The 15,823-nt window shown below is 54.9% G+C and overlaps 1 protein-coding gene across 2 annotated transcripts; it reads right to left on the reverse strand.

Moving 5' to 3' along the window:
• Window positions 1–6,120: 6,120 nt before the first annotated feature.
• SLC35E4 (solute carrier family 35 member E4) lies at window positions 6,121–14,576 on the reverse strand. 2 transcript variants are annotated; one of them, XM_032309317.1, is made up of 2 exons: window positions 11,319–14,576; window positions 6,121–7,103 (listed from the first exon to the last, which is right to left on the reverse strand). In XM_032309317.1, the coding sequence occupies exons 1-2, from the start codon at window positions 11,963–11,965 to the stop codon at window positions 6,401–6,403; spliced, it is 1,350 nt and encodes a 449-aa protein (XP_032165208.1). In that variant the 5' UTR covers window positions 11,966–14,576; the 3' UTR covers window positions 6,121–6,400. The 2 variants fall into 2 exon arrangements, with proteins under 2 accessions (XP_032165208.1, XP_032165209.1); XM_032309318.1 differs by having other exon boundaries at window positions 6,556–7,103; window positions 11,347–14,576.
• Window positions 14,577–15,823: the final 1,247 nt, after the last annotated feature.

The following is a 15,823-nucleotide window of genomic DNA, read 5'->3' on the forward strand; positions in this document are numbered from 1 at the left end:
ATTTTTTTTTTTAAGATTTTATTTATTTATTTGACAGAGAGAAATCACAAGTAGACTGAGAGGCAGGCAGAGAGAGAGAGGGAAGCAGGCTCCCTGCTGAGCAGAGAGCCCGATGCGGGACTCGATCCCAGGACCCTGAGATCATGACCTGAGCTGAAGGCAGTGGCTTAACCCACTGAGCCACCCAGGTGCCCCTGGATCCTCCTTTTTAAATTATTCTTTTTAATTTTCTGAATTGGTTGTGGTAGGATCAAAAGAGTTCACATCTGGGGCACCTGGGTGGTTCAGTGGGTTAAAGCCTCTGCCTTCGGCTCAGGTCATAGTCTCAGGGTCCTGGGATCAAGCCCCACATCTGGCTCTCTGCTCAGCAGGGAGCCTGTTTCCCTCTCTCTCTCTGCTTGCCTCTCTGCCTACTTGTGATCTCTGTCAAATAAATAAATAAAATATTTAAAAAGGAAAAAAAAGGAGTTCACATCCTAAGAGGAAGAGGTTGAGACTGAGGGCTCTTGAGAGGGTCCAAGTCCTTTTCCCAAGTAGTTCACTCTGTTCCTTCAGACTCAGTAGGGTGATCCTTGACTCAAACAACCTAGGAAAAGTAGGTCATGTGGGAGCTTTAGTATTATGCAGTAATAGGGAAGAATGAAATGATTCTCACAGCCCAACATCCTGGCTTGGAGCAGGGATTCCAGGTCTCTGTGATTTTATGAACCTTTAACTTTCCGACTTTAAAAGTACAGAATTTCTTTCTTTCTTTATGGTGAATTAAAGAATTAAATTTGGCTTAAAAAGTTTCTGTGAAGTTCATTATACCCCTGTCAGAGAAATAGTGACATGCTCGTGGTCCTGGAAATTTCCCTGAACAACATTTCTTAAGATGGCGATCTCATTACAAACCCCAAGGACACGTAGCTCTTGACCCTACAGCACACAAACCCTCCTTACCTATATCCTGGGATGTTACATCCAAATGCCCTAAGAATCCTCAATCTCACATCGGGATTTAGGATCTATATCACTTAAGGAAGCTGGAAGAGAGTTGAAAGGTGGATTTCCATTCTGCTTTGTGACTTCAGGCAGACCCTGGAATTTTTCTGGAATTCTGCTGACTCCATAAAAATGGGAGTCACAATGGCATCTGTAGTGGCCCTGAGGATATGTCCCAAAGACCTTCAATGACAGCAAGTAAAACCGACCAAGGGCAGTGTGAAATCTATCACCACATTTCTGCTCAGGCTACACTTCCCTCAGGCTCCTTCTAGACAGTTCCCGAGCACAGCAGGAATACTGAAGCAGACCCATTCCTGGGAGACATGGGGCTCTTCTGGTTGCCTTCCTTGGCTCAAGGGCTCTGATGGCCTTGCTGAACCTTCCTTAGACCACAGGGTGGTCAGGAACACTTACACCCAACCTCACTTTCTCCTCCACTCAGAGTCTTACATCATGGTCTGACATCTCTCCCAGCCTTCCCAGCTCCCTTCCCGTGTTCTCTGGCAGATGTTTGCCCTCATAATACCCTTGCACTTTAATTCCATCTTGGTGTCTGCTTCTCAGAGGATCCAGAATAAATCACCATTCCTGCCCAACTCTCAGAGGTGCCTAGAGACACCCCAAAGCAGAAAGCTTTCAATACATGTAAAAGCCTTTTTCCACAAGTGTTTCTAGAATTCCCCTCGGCAAAATATCTGTAATGCTTTCCCCTGAAGAAAAACAAAATGTTTTGCTGTCTCAGCTGGGGGATACCGGCTGGCAACTTCTGTGGGTAACACTCCCTGTGAACCTGGGCCAGACCCTACAGAACTCCCCAGCTTCACATCCTGGATCTGAGTAGAAATGGGAGGGAAAATGGAAGAATCCTCCCAAATTAGAAGATAAGGCTCAAGCCCTGCTGTTTCCCCTTTGCATCAGATTTGTGCTATGGTCTGAATATTTGAAATTTTTATGTTCCAAACCTAATGCCCAAGATGATGGTATCAGGCGGTAGGGACTTTGGGAGGTGATGAGGGCGTGAGAGCGTACCCATCATGAATGGGCTCCGTGTCCTTACAAAAGAGGCCCCAGAGAGCGAGTAGCCCCTCTGCTATGTAAGGATACAAAGCCGTGACCTAGAAGAGGTCCCGCCGTCCAGCCATGCTGGCACCCTGACCTCAGACTTGCAGCCTCCAGAGCTGTGAGAAATAAATTCCTGGGGTGCCTGGGTGGCTCAGTGGGTTAAAGCCTCTGCTTTCAGCTCTGGTCATGATCCCCGGGTCCTGGGATCGAGCCCTACATCGGGTTATCTGCTCAGCAGGGAGCCTGCTTCCCCCTCTCTCTCTGCCTGCCTCTCTGCCTACTTGTGATCTCTGTCAAATAAATAAATAAAATCTTTAAAAAAAGAAAGAAAGAAAGAAAGAAAGAAAGAAAGAAAGAAAGAAAGAAAGAAAGAAAGAAGAAAGAAAGAAAGAACAGAAAGAAAGAAAGAAAGAAAAAGAAGAAAAAAGAAAGAAAGAAAGAAAGAAAGAAACTCCTGTCATTTATAAGCCACCCAGCCTGGGGCACCTGTCACAGCAGCCTGAGCAGACGTAGCTCATCATCGTGGCTCTTCCTCCTCCTCAGTTTCCTCATACTATATGATAAGGATTGGACTAGATTTGTGGGAAGTTTGGCAGAGGGGCCTCCGGGGTGAGGGGCTTCCTCGTTCAGCTAAGGAACCTCAGCTTTGGCTTCTTTGATATTGGGCTCCGGCATAAAGCACATGGGCAGGGTTCGAACACTAGAGAAAGTTCACATACCAAGAGAAATGCCCAGTCTATGCAGCAGGTAGTGCTGCACAAGAATCTACCCAGCTGGGTTGCTGGCAAGGCTGGGAGAAGGGGGAGGCGCACGTGATGAGGGGGCAGAAGGAGGCCTAGATTCTGGAACGTTCCATCAGCCCCAGGCAGCAGGGGGTGGCTTCATCAGACCAGAAGAATCACAGGGAGTGGGCTTGGAGATAACAAAGCACCCCAGGGCTTCAAATACCAGACGAAGGAGCCCAGACCTCCTCTCGGCTGCAAGTGGGGAGCACAGAAAGCAGCCTCCGGCCCTCACTGAGCAGACATTTGCCAAAATGTTCACTGTGGGCAGGATCCTAATGTGCTATATCTGGGAGGACATGGAGGTGTGCCAACAAAATCCCACCTGGGGCCTCATTCCCTGTGGTCCCAAGCTGTGTCCTTCACGGTCTCTCATTCAATGAACATCGAACATTTGCCGATATGGCAACCAGCCTGAGCTGACCTCACAGAGCCCTTCTTCTTGGTATTCATGCCCTTAGGGTAGCCAAGGTAGGAAGGCCCCTACTGAGTAGGGTTGACCTAAGATATCAGAGAAATGATAGTATTCGAGTTAAACAATAATTGAAGATATTAGAGAAAGGAGTGTGACTTTTGAAATTGGGTCACAAAGGACATTGTGGCTTTTGGCGCTCTTTATCACTCACTCTGAGAGAAGCCAACCACCATGTCATGAGGACACTCAAGATGCCCTGTGGAGAGGCCCACGTGGCAAGGAACCGAGGTCACCTGCCCCCAACAGACGTGTGGATGACCCATCTTGGAAGTGGACCCTCCAGGTCCAGTCAAGCCTTCATATGAGCCACAGCCCTGGGCGACTTCCAGAGCTATTCCACTAAGCCAGTCCCAAATACCCGAACCCAAGAAACTGTCAGATAATTCACGTGTGTTGCTTTAAGCCACAATGTTTAGGGATGATTTGTTACCCCATTTGTTACACAGCTGATGGTACTCTGTACTGTGCCCAGGACACTGTCCCCACTGTCCTCTGGACCACAGTACCTCTTCCCAGATCTCTCTACAACCTGTCAATTCCCCTTGCATTTCCCTTCCGCATAGGATCCAGAGGAAACTAAAGGGCCACTCTCAAGAAATATGTGTTGAAAAAAAAAAAAAAAGAAAGAAAGAACTATGTGTTGAACATCATGGCTCTCGCCTGCTCACGACCTCTCCCATGGCTCTCCAATGTACCGGGTGTTCTTTCCAGGAAGTAGCAGGGGCAGTGCGATGGTGGAGTTTCTGGCTTCCCTGAGCTGATGTGGGAACAGACCAGAGAGCAAGAAGAGCCCTTGTTTGCTCTGGCCTCTGGAATGACAATCCCAGGGCCCCCTGGGGAGGCAGGGAGGGGCCCCCTGGCAGCTGGGGCTAAGACAAGGCAGGAGCTTTGTTCTGAATCCACAATGGCAGGACGCCCAGCACAGACCCAGATCCTCGGCTTCCTCCAAAGCAGGGCAAGGGGGTGGGAGCTGGGGCATCCCTCCCACTGTGCTCTAAGAGCAAGCCCTGGGGTGAGGGGGGGCTCTCAGTGTGCAATGGGAGACTGGGCTGGAGGGAAGTAGCTCCTATGAAGAGCCTTGGGGAGGAACTAGGAGCTCTGTTGGTTCTGTTTTGAGTCATTCTGCTAACATTTCTTGAGGACCTATTGGGTTTCAGGCACTACTGCTAAGCACTTGCCACACATTAGCCCGCTGCAGGCCCCTCTGAACCCTCCCATCCCCCCACCTAGCCAGGGTTCAGTTCTACTGCTGCCCCACCTTAACACAGAGGCACAAGAAGCAAAGGCCCTTGCCCGGGGTCACACAGCTTAGACACACCAGAGCTGGCGTTTGGACCCAGGTCTGACTCCTGTTCTTGGCAAGTATTCTCTTTCACCTACTCTAGCCATGCCAGGCACTGTGCTGGTGCTGGGGAGACAGTGGTGAGCAGGACAGCTGTCTTGGCCTTTCTAGAGCCCAGTCTGGTGGAGAAGAGAATTGACAAACTAGTTCCTACAGTGGGATGGGCTCAGTGCCCCACTTGAGTGCAGGGAGCTGGGGTGACCTTTAGCTGCAGCTCTTGACTCAGCTTGGCACGGGGCAGGACAGCAGTAGGGGTAGGAAAGAGCTTCCCAAGGAACGTGACCTCTGTTCTCCTGGGGACAAGGCTTCCCAGCGGGGAAGGGGGGGGGGGCAGTGTACAAAGACTGAGGCCTAGAGAGGTGGAGTGACTTGCCTGAGGCAATCAACTAGTAAAAGGCAGAGCCCAGAGGCGCAATGGCCTGTGATGGAAATCACCCATTAAGCCCTTCCCACCGGTTATTCCAGTAATCCTCACTGCCCACTCCCAATGACACCGAGAGACCAAATGAGAGGGTCCACATAGCGAGGAAGGGGGCCGAGATACAAGCCCGGGTTTTCTGATACAAAGCCCAGGGAGGGCTTTAAATATGACCTTGAGGGAATATCCTCAATGCTGGATAGTCCTGAGTCTGGTGACAAGCCCACCCCCGGGTCAAGCAGGGCTCCAATTCACCCTGGCCCTGCGCCCATAGCCACCAAGGGCTGGCTCCGATCTGATGGGGTTTGGGGGCCAGGGCAGGCTCACCCTTCCACCAAGCATTCCATGGGTGTCCGGGAGCCAGGGCAAGGGTGCTGCAGGGAAGCTCCTACTTGGGCAGGGGGCTCCCTGGAAAGAGAAAAAAGGGTCCAGAGTACTAGTGAGGCTCTACTCAGGCAGAGACATCTGTCTGGCCAAGCCTCAGAGGGGAGGCTGGAAATGCCCAGGCTGCACAGGGACAGGGCTGGGCCAGCGGCATCTCTGAGTCACAGGCAGGGTGGGTAGTGAGTGACTCAGCCTGGGCCCACTTCCCCTCCAAAAGGCCAGCCTGGGTGGAGACCAGGGCCAGGAAACCCTGAGCCTGTCCTTCCCAGGCCAGGTGCCTGTTGGTAAGGATGGGAGGTAGAGCCCGAGGAAAGGAAGTGAGACAGGAATCTGGTGAGGCCACGGGGGCCAGATCCTAATGGTCTTGTGGTCTGGGGCAGGAAGTTCTGACTTTAGCCCAGGAGCAGTATAGAGCCCCAGAAGGTGTGTGTTTTAGAAAGAACCTTCTGGGGCTATGTAGAAGGTGAAGTAGAGAAGCTAGAGCAGAGCAGGGAGGAAACCATTGTCACCATGAAGAATGTGAGCAATGGCCAGTAAGAGAAGGGGGCCCAGACAGGCCCTGATGGGTAAGGGGGGATGTCTTTGTTTCTGGGTAGGGGATCCAGCAGCCAGCAGGCCCAGAGCTCTCCCTGTATTTCCTTGGCTGTCACCCTGAGGAATGACACAGTTCTACAAGCAAAAATAGTTTATTTGAGGATGGAAGACCCAAAATTGGGAGGCCGAGGGGTGAGGCTACAGCAGCTGCCTGGAGTTGGCATTGATGACCCCAATCCCCAGGGGATCCCAGCAACAAAGAAGCCCTTCCCTGGGCCCCCTAGCTGCCTCCCCCACTTCCTGGAGGAAGGATTGTGCAATCGCCAAGAATCGTCATCATCGTCATCAGAACATGGTGAGGTTTTCAAAGTTTGGCCAGCAATTTTTGGAGTAGTAGTTGGTGCTCATCGTGATAATCAGTCCCTCAAGCACAGTGACTGTGCCAGGTCTGGACCCACCATCCAGTGGTGAGTGAGGTCCGTGATGAGAGGCAGGCAAGGGACAGGAGGTGGCTTCTCTCTGGGAATCCCCATTCCAGCCTCCAAGATGGTCCTTCCAGAAGGCTCCCCCACCACCTCTCTCCCAAGGCCCCAGTGGCTGCCTGCTCTCTGCTTTTCCCATGGCCATTGGCCAAGGTTGGATTCAGGCTGGGGCTGTCCCAGGGAGCCCAGCTGGTCCCTTGGTCTCAAAGACCTTTGCCAGTCCGGTCCCTCTGCCAGAAGGCCCGGCGGGTAGCCCAGGAGGCCACGAACTCGCAGTTGTGGTAAAGGAACATTCCTGAAAGGGTGAGTGCAATGCCCATGTAGCTGAGGGCGCTGAGGCGGCTGCCAAACAGGAGTCGGGACAGGACGAGATTGCCCACGACAGTGAGGTTGCCCAGGACGTGGACGGTGAGGGCGGAGGTGAGAGCCAGCAGGGAGAAGCTGGCCAAGTTGTAGAGCACAGACAGCACACAGCTGAGCAGGATGCAGGCCCAGAGGTGGGAGCTGGTGGGAGCAGGTGGCAGGGCCACACCGGCCTCCAACACCAGGGCCGCACCCGCCAGCAGGCAGAAGCTGGGCACCGAGGTGGCATACAGCAGGGTCACCGCGTCCAGCCTCTCCTCCTGTAACAGGGCACCTGCAACCAGGACAACAGCCATCAGCACCCAGAGGTAGACAGCTCCCCCCACCCACAACCTGGATGACCCGGCAGGGGCTCCGGGGCCCATCACCCTGGAAGCCTGCACCAATCCCTCAGGCGATATTAGTAGCTCCTGCTTCTTCCCATGACAGTCCAGAATCTACCCATGTTCCCTTTGCTGTGACCTATACCCACTCCTTACCGGCTGGGACCTGGCACTTAACCTCTGTGTCACCTGCAAAGGTAGGCGACAACACCTCATACATGGTGTTGTTGTAAAGATTAAAAGAGAGGACACAAAGCCTTTGTAGGGTAAGTGCTCACTCAATGTAAAAAGGTAAATAAATAAGCCTATTTTCATTCACTTCCAACTGCCTTCCACAGCCTGAAAGGATAATCTGCTTGTGATAGCCAAAAGATAAAAAAACATGAACTGTGGCTCCAAAAAAAAAAAACTTTGGGGGCTTCCCAGACCCTGAAGAAAAATAGCCTAGGTTCTTAAGCAGCTCCGAAGGCCCTGTACCAAGTGACCCTGATCCACCTTTCTTGATCTCCGTCCTTACCCACCCACCACCCCACACCGCAGCGCCCACCACCATAGCAGCAGAAAAGCCAGCAGAAGGTCCCAGCTCGGCCACTTCCTAGCCAAAAAAAAAAAAAAGTTTTATGATAATAAATTGGCGTCAGATGGTGGGTTCATTCATTGCTTCATTCACTTATGACCCCTGGGATGACAGGCAAACAAGAAGAAAGTCATTGTTTGCCCTTGGCTCTCCCTCCCTGTTTATAACTCATAATCAGCATCTTTTGCTACTACCAACACTAAGTCTTGTCAAGATGAATCCAGGACTAAGCGGAAACCTTTTGGTTTTGCAAGCAAAGAGAGGATCGTACCAGCTTGCATATGGGCGAATGTGTGCCCGAGTGTGCACGTGTGTGTGTGTGTGTGTGTGTGTGTGTGTGTCTACGCTTATATATGTTAACACTCAGCTGTTCACAAAGGAAGCAGTGCCCATCGTCAAAGTAAGACACTGCTCGGGTGAAATGACAGTATTTGCACACCAGCGATGATGTTCTGGGGCCTTCTCCAAGCTTGAGTGGAGAGAGATGAGTAATTGATCGAGGCCCCCTCCCGGGGCTCTTGGAGTCTCTGTGCATTTTCTGACACACGCTTTCCAAAGAGCCATAGGGGCGCTTACTCATAGGCTAGAAGAGGAAAACTGTATTTCTCTCTCAGTTTCATTTTGATGTTTTGGCTTTGTTCTCTAGGCAACAGTCCCTCCGGCTCAAGCATTTCTAGAAATGAACAGATAATTGGAATGCCTCCTGCTCATTCACTCCCAATTTAGCACTATTACAAGCAAGCAGCACGTGGCTTGTATGTTAAAGGTCCCATCATTGGAAGGTGTTGAGGTGAACTTCACCTTGAAGTTCAGCCTCCGTGATGTAGCCAGGCAAGAAGGTCCTAACCTCCCCACCACCTCCAGTGCCTTTTGCCCATTCTGCATCCCACCCAGCCTCTGCCTGCCCTCCCTGCAGCCAAGGGAAAGAACAGTGGTCCTCTGCCACAGGCCACTCGTCCCACCCAGGGCCCTCAAATGCCAGCCTACGGCCCTGCCTTCTGAATGACCCCTCCCTGCCTAGCCCCATCAAACCCTCTACTTCAACCTCTTCTTCTCTAAAGGCAATTTTGTTTCAGCATCTGAACACACTCAGGCTTCTGCCACAGACAGACAAATGTTCTTTAGACCCTCTGTTCCGCTGGCTGCTGGCTTAGCCCAACTTTGCTCCATCACTAGCTGTGTGATATCACACAAGTCACTCTAGGCCTCATCTCCTCGTGTGTGACAACACCCCTGCTCACGGGAGTGTGCGAGGCGCTGAGCCCAGGACCTGGTGCCCAGTGGCGATTGCTCTCCACAAGAGCTGTCATGATCCCCACACTGCCCCTGCTGACTGCCACCTGGGCCCCTGGCAAGGCGTGCTTCTCAGTCCCAGAATGCTCTCCTCTTGTCTCCTCAGGAAAAAGAAACCACCCCTGACCACACCTGTGCCCACCTTGGCTCTAGAACTTTTCTCCTGTCCTTGAAGTCTCTGCTCCTTGAGTGCGTCTCCCCACCAGCCTGAGAGCTCAAGCAGGGACCAAGTCAGACTGCTCTCTGCTACAGGTGGGTTCAGCAAGCTGGCACCCCACTTCCCAGCCTTTCTGGGAGCGTAGCCCCACCTTGGCGTGCAAGTGGCCCAGACTGGAAGGAAATGACTAGCCCTGCCCATGGCCGCCTGGGTGATCCTCTTCTGGCCTCTCACCCCTACTCCACGGAGTCTGCTCTCAGCCTGCCATTTGCACTCTAGTCTGAATCTGGAGCCCCTGGAAGTAGAAACCTCCTCTTGTCCAAAACCCATCTCACTTCCTGGCTCCAGTCTGTTCCCCCATCTCTGCCAGGCTCCCAGCTTGGTTGGGGAAAGGGGTGCCCTCCAGCCTCCTAAGCTCCCTCCTTAGCACCCTGACCCATGTACCCTAACCAGTTTGCCAATTCTGCTATCAGAACCATTAATAACCTAGCCACTGAAGGAGTACGTGGCTGTGCCAGGCCTCAAGGCCGGGTACTGGGGGACATGGAGATGTCCAAAGCCAGTCCATGCCCTCTCAGCGCTCCTGTCTGGTGGGATGCAATCAGGTAGCCAAGTGGCTACAATACGGGACATCACAGTTGTGACAAGGGAAGCAGAGGATGCTGTGGGAGCCTGGAGGACACACCCCACCCACCTTGAGGGCCAGGCGGTTGACACTCAGTAGAGAAGGAGGGAGCTGGCAGAAGCCAAGAAACAGACCAATGCCAGGCACCTGCGCTTTCATGCCTGAGGCCTAGGTGAGAAGCAGGCATGCTATGGGCCTGAAGGCTGGGGCCTTCCCAGCCTTGTGACCTTGCCCGGGGTGGGGTGGGGGTGGGAGGGCAAGAGGTCAGGTTTCCTGCTGCCGACTCATGCCCAGAACTCAGGCCCAAGCTCAGTCACCAGTTCTCATGTAACCCGAAGGCAAAAATAGAAGGGAGCTTTGGCCCTGCCTCAGGGCCCAAGAGGATGGGGCCAGGGCCTCCGAGTTCTGACTCTGAAGATGCCAGGAACGGCTGAGCTCTGACTTCCACCTTCCCTTGCCTGCAGGATGCCCCCAACCCCAGCTTAGGGGTCCCTTGAAGCCCCCTCCTTCTTCTCCCAGGCCTGGGTCACAGATCTCAGGGCAGGAAGGGGGGACACAGCAAGACGCCCATGGGACTCCATCAACGCCAATCCTCCTCCTCCGAACAGATAGGGAGACTGAGGCCCAGATAAGACCCAGATCTGCTCAAAGTTGACCTGCAAGTATGAGCAAAGGCGTGGCTGGATCCCAGGCCTCCCCACCCCGAGTGGGTATCCTGCCCTCCCCCACATCTCCCTTAGGTTGAGGCAGAGAGACAGTGGGGCTGAGACTCAGATGTCCCTTGGTAAGACAGGAAGGCTTTACCCTCACACACAGGGATTTAACAGGGTCTAGGCCTGGAGCCTCCAACTCGCCTTTTGTCCAGAGCCCCCCATCTCCTTTCTTCGGAGTGAGGTGACCTGGTGACCTCTAGGTCTTGGTCCCTGGCAAATGAGAATGAAGGTGGTAGTTGCCATGGCAATTCAAGGTCAGCACCCAGCATGGGGCCTGTTAAATTGCAGCTCCCAGTAAACATAGCGCTTTCCAGATTTTAGCCAAACTCCTCGGCTTCCAAATCCCAGCTCAAGGTCTCGGTCTCCTTCTCTCTCCTGGGTCCCCATTATCAGATCTCCCTCAGGGTCCAACGCCTCACACCACACCACTTGGACAGCACGGAGTCTGACTGCCTGGGTTCAGATCTTGCCGATGCTGCTCACTAGCCACGTGACCCAGGGCAATTCTCTACCCGTCAGTGGACAATACAGTGACTTCCTTTATCAGGGCAGTGTGGCGATCCAATGAGATAAAGGGCTTGAAAAAATGTGAGACAGATCAACAGCAACTGTTATCAAATATTGGCTGGAGTCTCGACCCTAAGTTGGGGGCTTGGGATTCTCTGCGCTGTCGGTCCTTTCCAAGCCTCAGTCTCTGCCTTTTACAAAGGCATGAACCTCAGTTTCTCCATCTGGAAAAAAGGAATAATAGCCATACCCCCCTCAGGGCCATCCAGGCCACACACCCACCCCAAACCCCACCTTCTCAGCCGGTGGCCCAGGCACTCACTCTGCTGGATGGACTTGAGGCCCCGGAGGCAGGTAGCAGCCAGCAGGAAGCCACAGCCCGCGGGTGGGGTCCGGAGCTCACCAGCCAGGCTGCAGGCGGCCCCCAGGCAGAGGGGGCCCATGGCAGCAAATTGCAGCGGGTGGTGGCGCCGGCCCAGCAGCAGCGCGGACAGGGCCAGCGTGATCAGCGGTGTGGTGGTGGTGGCCAGCTGTGCCAGGTCCAGGGGCACAGAGCTCAGGCCCACGTTGCCACAGGCCATCGAGGTACCAAAGGTGAGGCTGAGCAGCAGCACTTGACGGCGGGTGCGGCGGGGCATGGGACGCTGTGCCCCCCAGCGGCACACTAGTGCTGCTGCCAGCATGTGCAGCGCAGACAGCAGCAGGGGCCGACCGAAGCCGTGCACAGTGAAGATCCACTTGTTGAGGCCTGACATGCTGGCTCCTGCCAGCAGCCACACCAGTGCTGCCACTGCCACCCGGGCCCGGCCAGGCTGCCCAAGGGCCTGCGGGGTGTCGGGGGGCCACTCGGGGGACCCAGCCACCCGTGCACCACTAGTTGCTGCCACTGCCTCCGCTGAGGTCATCCTGCCATCATGGTGCTCCGGCAGGCTGCGACACATCCGTACCAGTGGGTATGGGGCAGGAGAACAGCTCTCCAGTGACCAGCTGTAGGCCACCAGAGAGTCCCACTCTGGGCCAGGCCGGATCCAGTTCCTCAGATCCTGGGCCCAGTCTTAGACAGGTGAGGACACTGCTTCTTGTCCCAGGCCTGTGCCAGCTAAGGTCTGGGAACTATGCTGTGCTCCTGGCTGCAGCACGGCCAAACCCAGGCCGAGCGGCTGGCATGCCAGGCTCTCCGGTGCTCAAGCTCGCCTAGTACGCTGCAGGAACCTCTGCCCAATCCCAGGTGAAGTCCCCACTCTTCGCGCTTTTAAGCCCACTCCACGATTAGATAATATAGTCCTCGTTCCTTTTTCTCTTCGGTCTAGACTCCGCGACCTACGGCTTGTTCAGGCCGGGCCCCGGCCCGGGAGGGGCGATCCGGGCACCGGCTCCCGGTGCTGCCCGGTGGTCGCGGCTCGCTTCCTCCGACAGTGCGACCAGGCCCAGCGGCTAGCTGACACACCGGCCCGCGCTCAGGCCGGTGCCAGGAGACGAGCTCGCTCGGCTCGGCTCGGCTAGGCTCCGGCAGGGCCTGCGCGCCAGCTCCGGCTCCTGGCGGCTCCGGCTCCCGGCGGCCCGGGCTCCCGGCGGCCCGCGATGCGGCTCCCGCTGCAGCTCCCGCCAGGCTTCAGCCCCGCCAGCCCGGCGGGCGAGGCCCCGCGCTCTTAAGCCCCGCCTCCACTGCCACCGCCTGCGCCCCACCCGGAAAGTTGAGCGGAGCCCCCAGCACCGCCCCTGGCGAGGCCCCGCCCCCGGAGCCAGGAGCGATATCTCGCTCCTCCCCCAAGCCGCCCGCTCACAGCCCCTCCTCCATCCTCCTCGTAGTCCCTCCGACAGCAGAGTCCCCCAGCTGGAGTGGCCAGGTTGCCTGTCCCCCTCTCCCCTACCAGCGAGGGATCAGAACCCTCCACACCCAGCGCCAAGGCAAGCCCCCGATAGAGACCAACGCAGGGCGGGAACAGTGAGGTGCCTTTTTGAGGGAGCCCGATAAAACCCCCAGCCTCACAAGGGACTGCATCTTCAAGGACCCCCACCCAGGGACCTTCATCCCAGGACTAGTCTCGGAACCACTCGATCTCTGGCCACAGTTATTCCGTGGGACCTCAACATCCAAAAGAGTTGGACCACCGGGCCCCTTAAGGCCCCTCCATAGCCCCTCCCTATTCCCAGCACTTCCTCCCTCTCCCAGCCCAGGGCCGGCCCTCCTAGGCAGGCACAGGGAAACTGAATCACCAAGGCCACCCACATTTGTGGAAGCGGGGTACCAGCCAGCATCTATCCCTGGCCAGCAGCCCCGGTCCCATTCCCTGGGCACTCAGAACTGACTCACAGCTAAACTTCCTGGGGTCCACCCTCTGCCCCAAGTCCTAGCAGGACAAAGAGCCCCAGGAGGGCTGGGAGCCAGAGCAGCTGCCACTAAGCCCTTGCCCCTGTTTGGGTCTCTCCTTTCCCATCTGAACGACGGATGCTCTCTTTGCTCAGGGCTGGGTAAACCGCGCACCCCAGAGCAGAACAAGCTGATTCGCATTCCAGGCTGGACCCTGGACTCTGAGTTCTGGAGTCCAAGTGCGCAGAAACCAAGGTGGAATGCCTGGCGCAGGCTGGTGTCCACTGCCAGCTGCGAGCCTCTTTTCTGACGTCAGGCTTCCTTCCCTACAGAAGTTGCCCACCGGAACACGGCTCACCCTTGGCCTGTTGTCTGACCAGCAAGTCCTAAGGACACCAGCCTGTCCGGAGGAAAAAGACCTCAAAGGGAACCACTTAGCTCGGTCCGCGGCGCCGCCTCGTGGTCAGACGCGGAACGACAAGTGTCCCGCAAGCTCCATCATAATCACTGGACAAGGATTTGCACAGCCTATGTCCTCTCCCTCCCCAACCCGGTACCCCCGGCACCCGCCCTCATTTTCACCGGAGACCTGGTGAATCAAACGCTCTCTGGTGGGCCCAGGAATCTGAATTTTTACATTTGCCTCTGGTAATTCCGATGCCTGCTGGAGCCTGCAAATAGCTGGTTAATGGCCCAAATTCTAGGACAAGGGATATCCACGTCAAGAACTCAAATAAAGGGGTATTTAGACAGGGTTTCTCCTGGAGGGTTTGTGGGAGAGAACTGAGCTAGCCAAGGGGAAACCTCCCCGCACACCCACTTCCTGAAGAAGAGTAATCAGTGCCCCCTAAGGGTTATATTCTTTTTCAGATTTTGTCAGTTTTCCAGGAAGTTTCCTTTAATTAAAATTATAGTAATTTAAAAACTATTAAACACCCTGACCTTCTCAGAGCAGGGAGTGATACACAGTGTTTACAGCTCTTCCAAGCAGCTCCTACCTGCCATGCCTGATAAGGGGTAGGTTAGAGGATTATTCAAGATGAGGCCTGATTGGGCATGGTGGGATGGACAGAGCTGCCCACATTGTGGTGGGGGGCAAGGGAGAGGCTGAGGGCACAGCTCAAAGCAGGGACTGTGCAGCCTGAGTGCAGGTGGGGGATTCAGACTAGGTCTGTCTAGGTCCAGAGCCCCAAGTTGTTGTTTTTGGTTTTTTTTTTTTCCCTAAGATTCTCTTTATTTGAGAGAGAGACAGAGACAGAGCATGAGCAGGGGGAGGAGACAAAGGGACAGGGAGAAGCAGACTACCCACTGAGCAGGGAGCTTGAGGCAAGGCTTGATCCCAGGACCCTGAGATCACGGCCTGAGCGGAAGGCCACTGAGACACCCCCTAGAGCCCCAGTTTTTAACCTGCCTTGACTTGTAGACCCCAAGACTCTCCATAGGATTTTCCCCTATGCAAAAATGGGGCTGTTTCATGGTCCTTGGGGTCCATCCAAAAGCCCAGAGCCCCCCAAAGCAGGCTGCTCTTGCCCAGACTCCCAAATCCCTCACATCCGACTGCTGCCCTTTGGGGCCCCACCTGGAAGCAGGTGACTCAGGAAGGGACTCTGGGGGGCACCAGGAGAAGAACCCATTTCTAGCAACTGGGCTGCAGAGGCTGTGGAACAGACCTCTCTCATCACTGCATGTCCCTAGATAAATCATTTCACTGCTACGACCTCAGTTTCCCCACCTGTGACATGAGCTCACAGGCATGAACATGCTAAGCAAACCCAGGTGCCATCCCAGGGTTGTGAGAGAGGGGAAGTGGTCTGTCTGGAGAGACCTGTCTACAGATCTAAATGCCGGTGGGACACAAACCTGGTTCTCAATCCCCAGGGACTCTCAGACTCTCACTATGGGGCCCTGCACCAGACATGCTTGTGCTCTCACCGACACCCCTTCTCAGGGTCCAGCAGATTCTGCCAGGCTAGACACCAGGCCCAGAATCCATAGGCAGGCTGGGCTGGACAGACCCCCTCTCTAGGCTTTGGGACATAGTCTGAGGAAGGGAGAGGGGGCTGGGGAATTGAACTGGAAGGTAACAGAGTCACCGCTGGGGCCATACTCAGAAGAAGCTGATGAGTGAAAGACACAGAGACTAGTGAGCATAGTGGAGGTGATAGAATTTGAACCCTAACTTTCATTTCCCTACCGCCCCTGACTGCCCCTGAGTTGGTGGGCTGGGTTTTTTCAGCCAATATCCTTTGATCTGAGTAGGATTCAGTAGTTTCCTGCTCCTCAGAGCCAAACACACCCCAACTAAAATAGTCCCTTTGGAGGGTAGATCACACCCCATTTGTGCACCCTCAAATGCCCAGTGCGGGGGGGTCCCTGTCGTTCCTGCCCATCCTCTCTCTAGCCTGGCCTGAGACCTGCCACTGCCAGTATCCTCTCTGTGGGAGGGGCCTGTGGTTTCCTCACTGCTGTCTTGTCCGGTGAGGAGGGA

Source organism: Mustela erminea, chromosome 13 (genome assembly GCF_009829155.1).
Source record: "Mustela erminea isolate mMusErm1 chromosome 13, mMusErm1.Pri, whole genome shotgun sequence".
Taxonomy (NCBI): Eukaryota; Metazoa; Chordata; class Mammalia; order Carnivora; family Mustelidae; genus Mustela; species Mustela erminea.

What these genes read in the sequence shown, in the direction of transcription:
- SLC35E4 (XM_032309317.1), bottom strand. Translation starts at nt 11,965, where the DNA reads ATGTGTCGCAGCCTGCCGGAGCACCATGATGGCAGGATGACCTCAGCG. An exon ending in CTGGGCCACCGGCTGAGAAG is followed by an intron (nt 7,104 to 11,318) that starts GTGGGGTTTGGG and finishes TCCTGGTTGCAG; the next exon opens with GTGCCCTGTTACAGGAGGAG.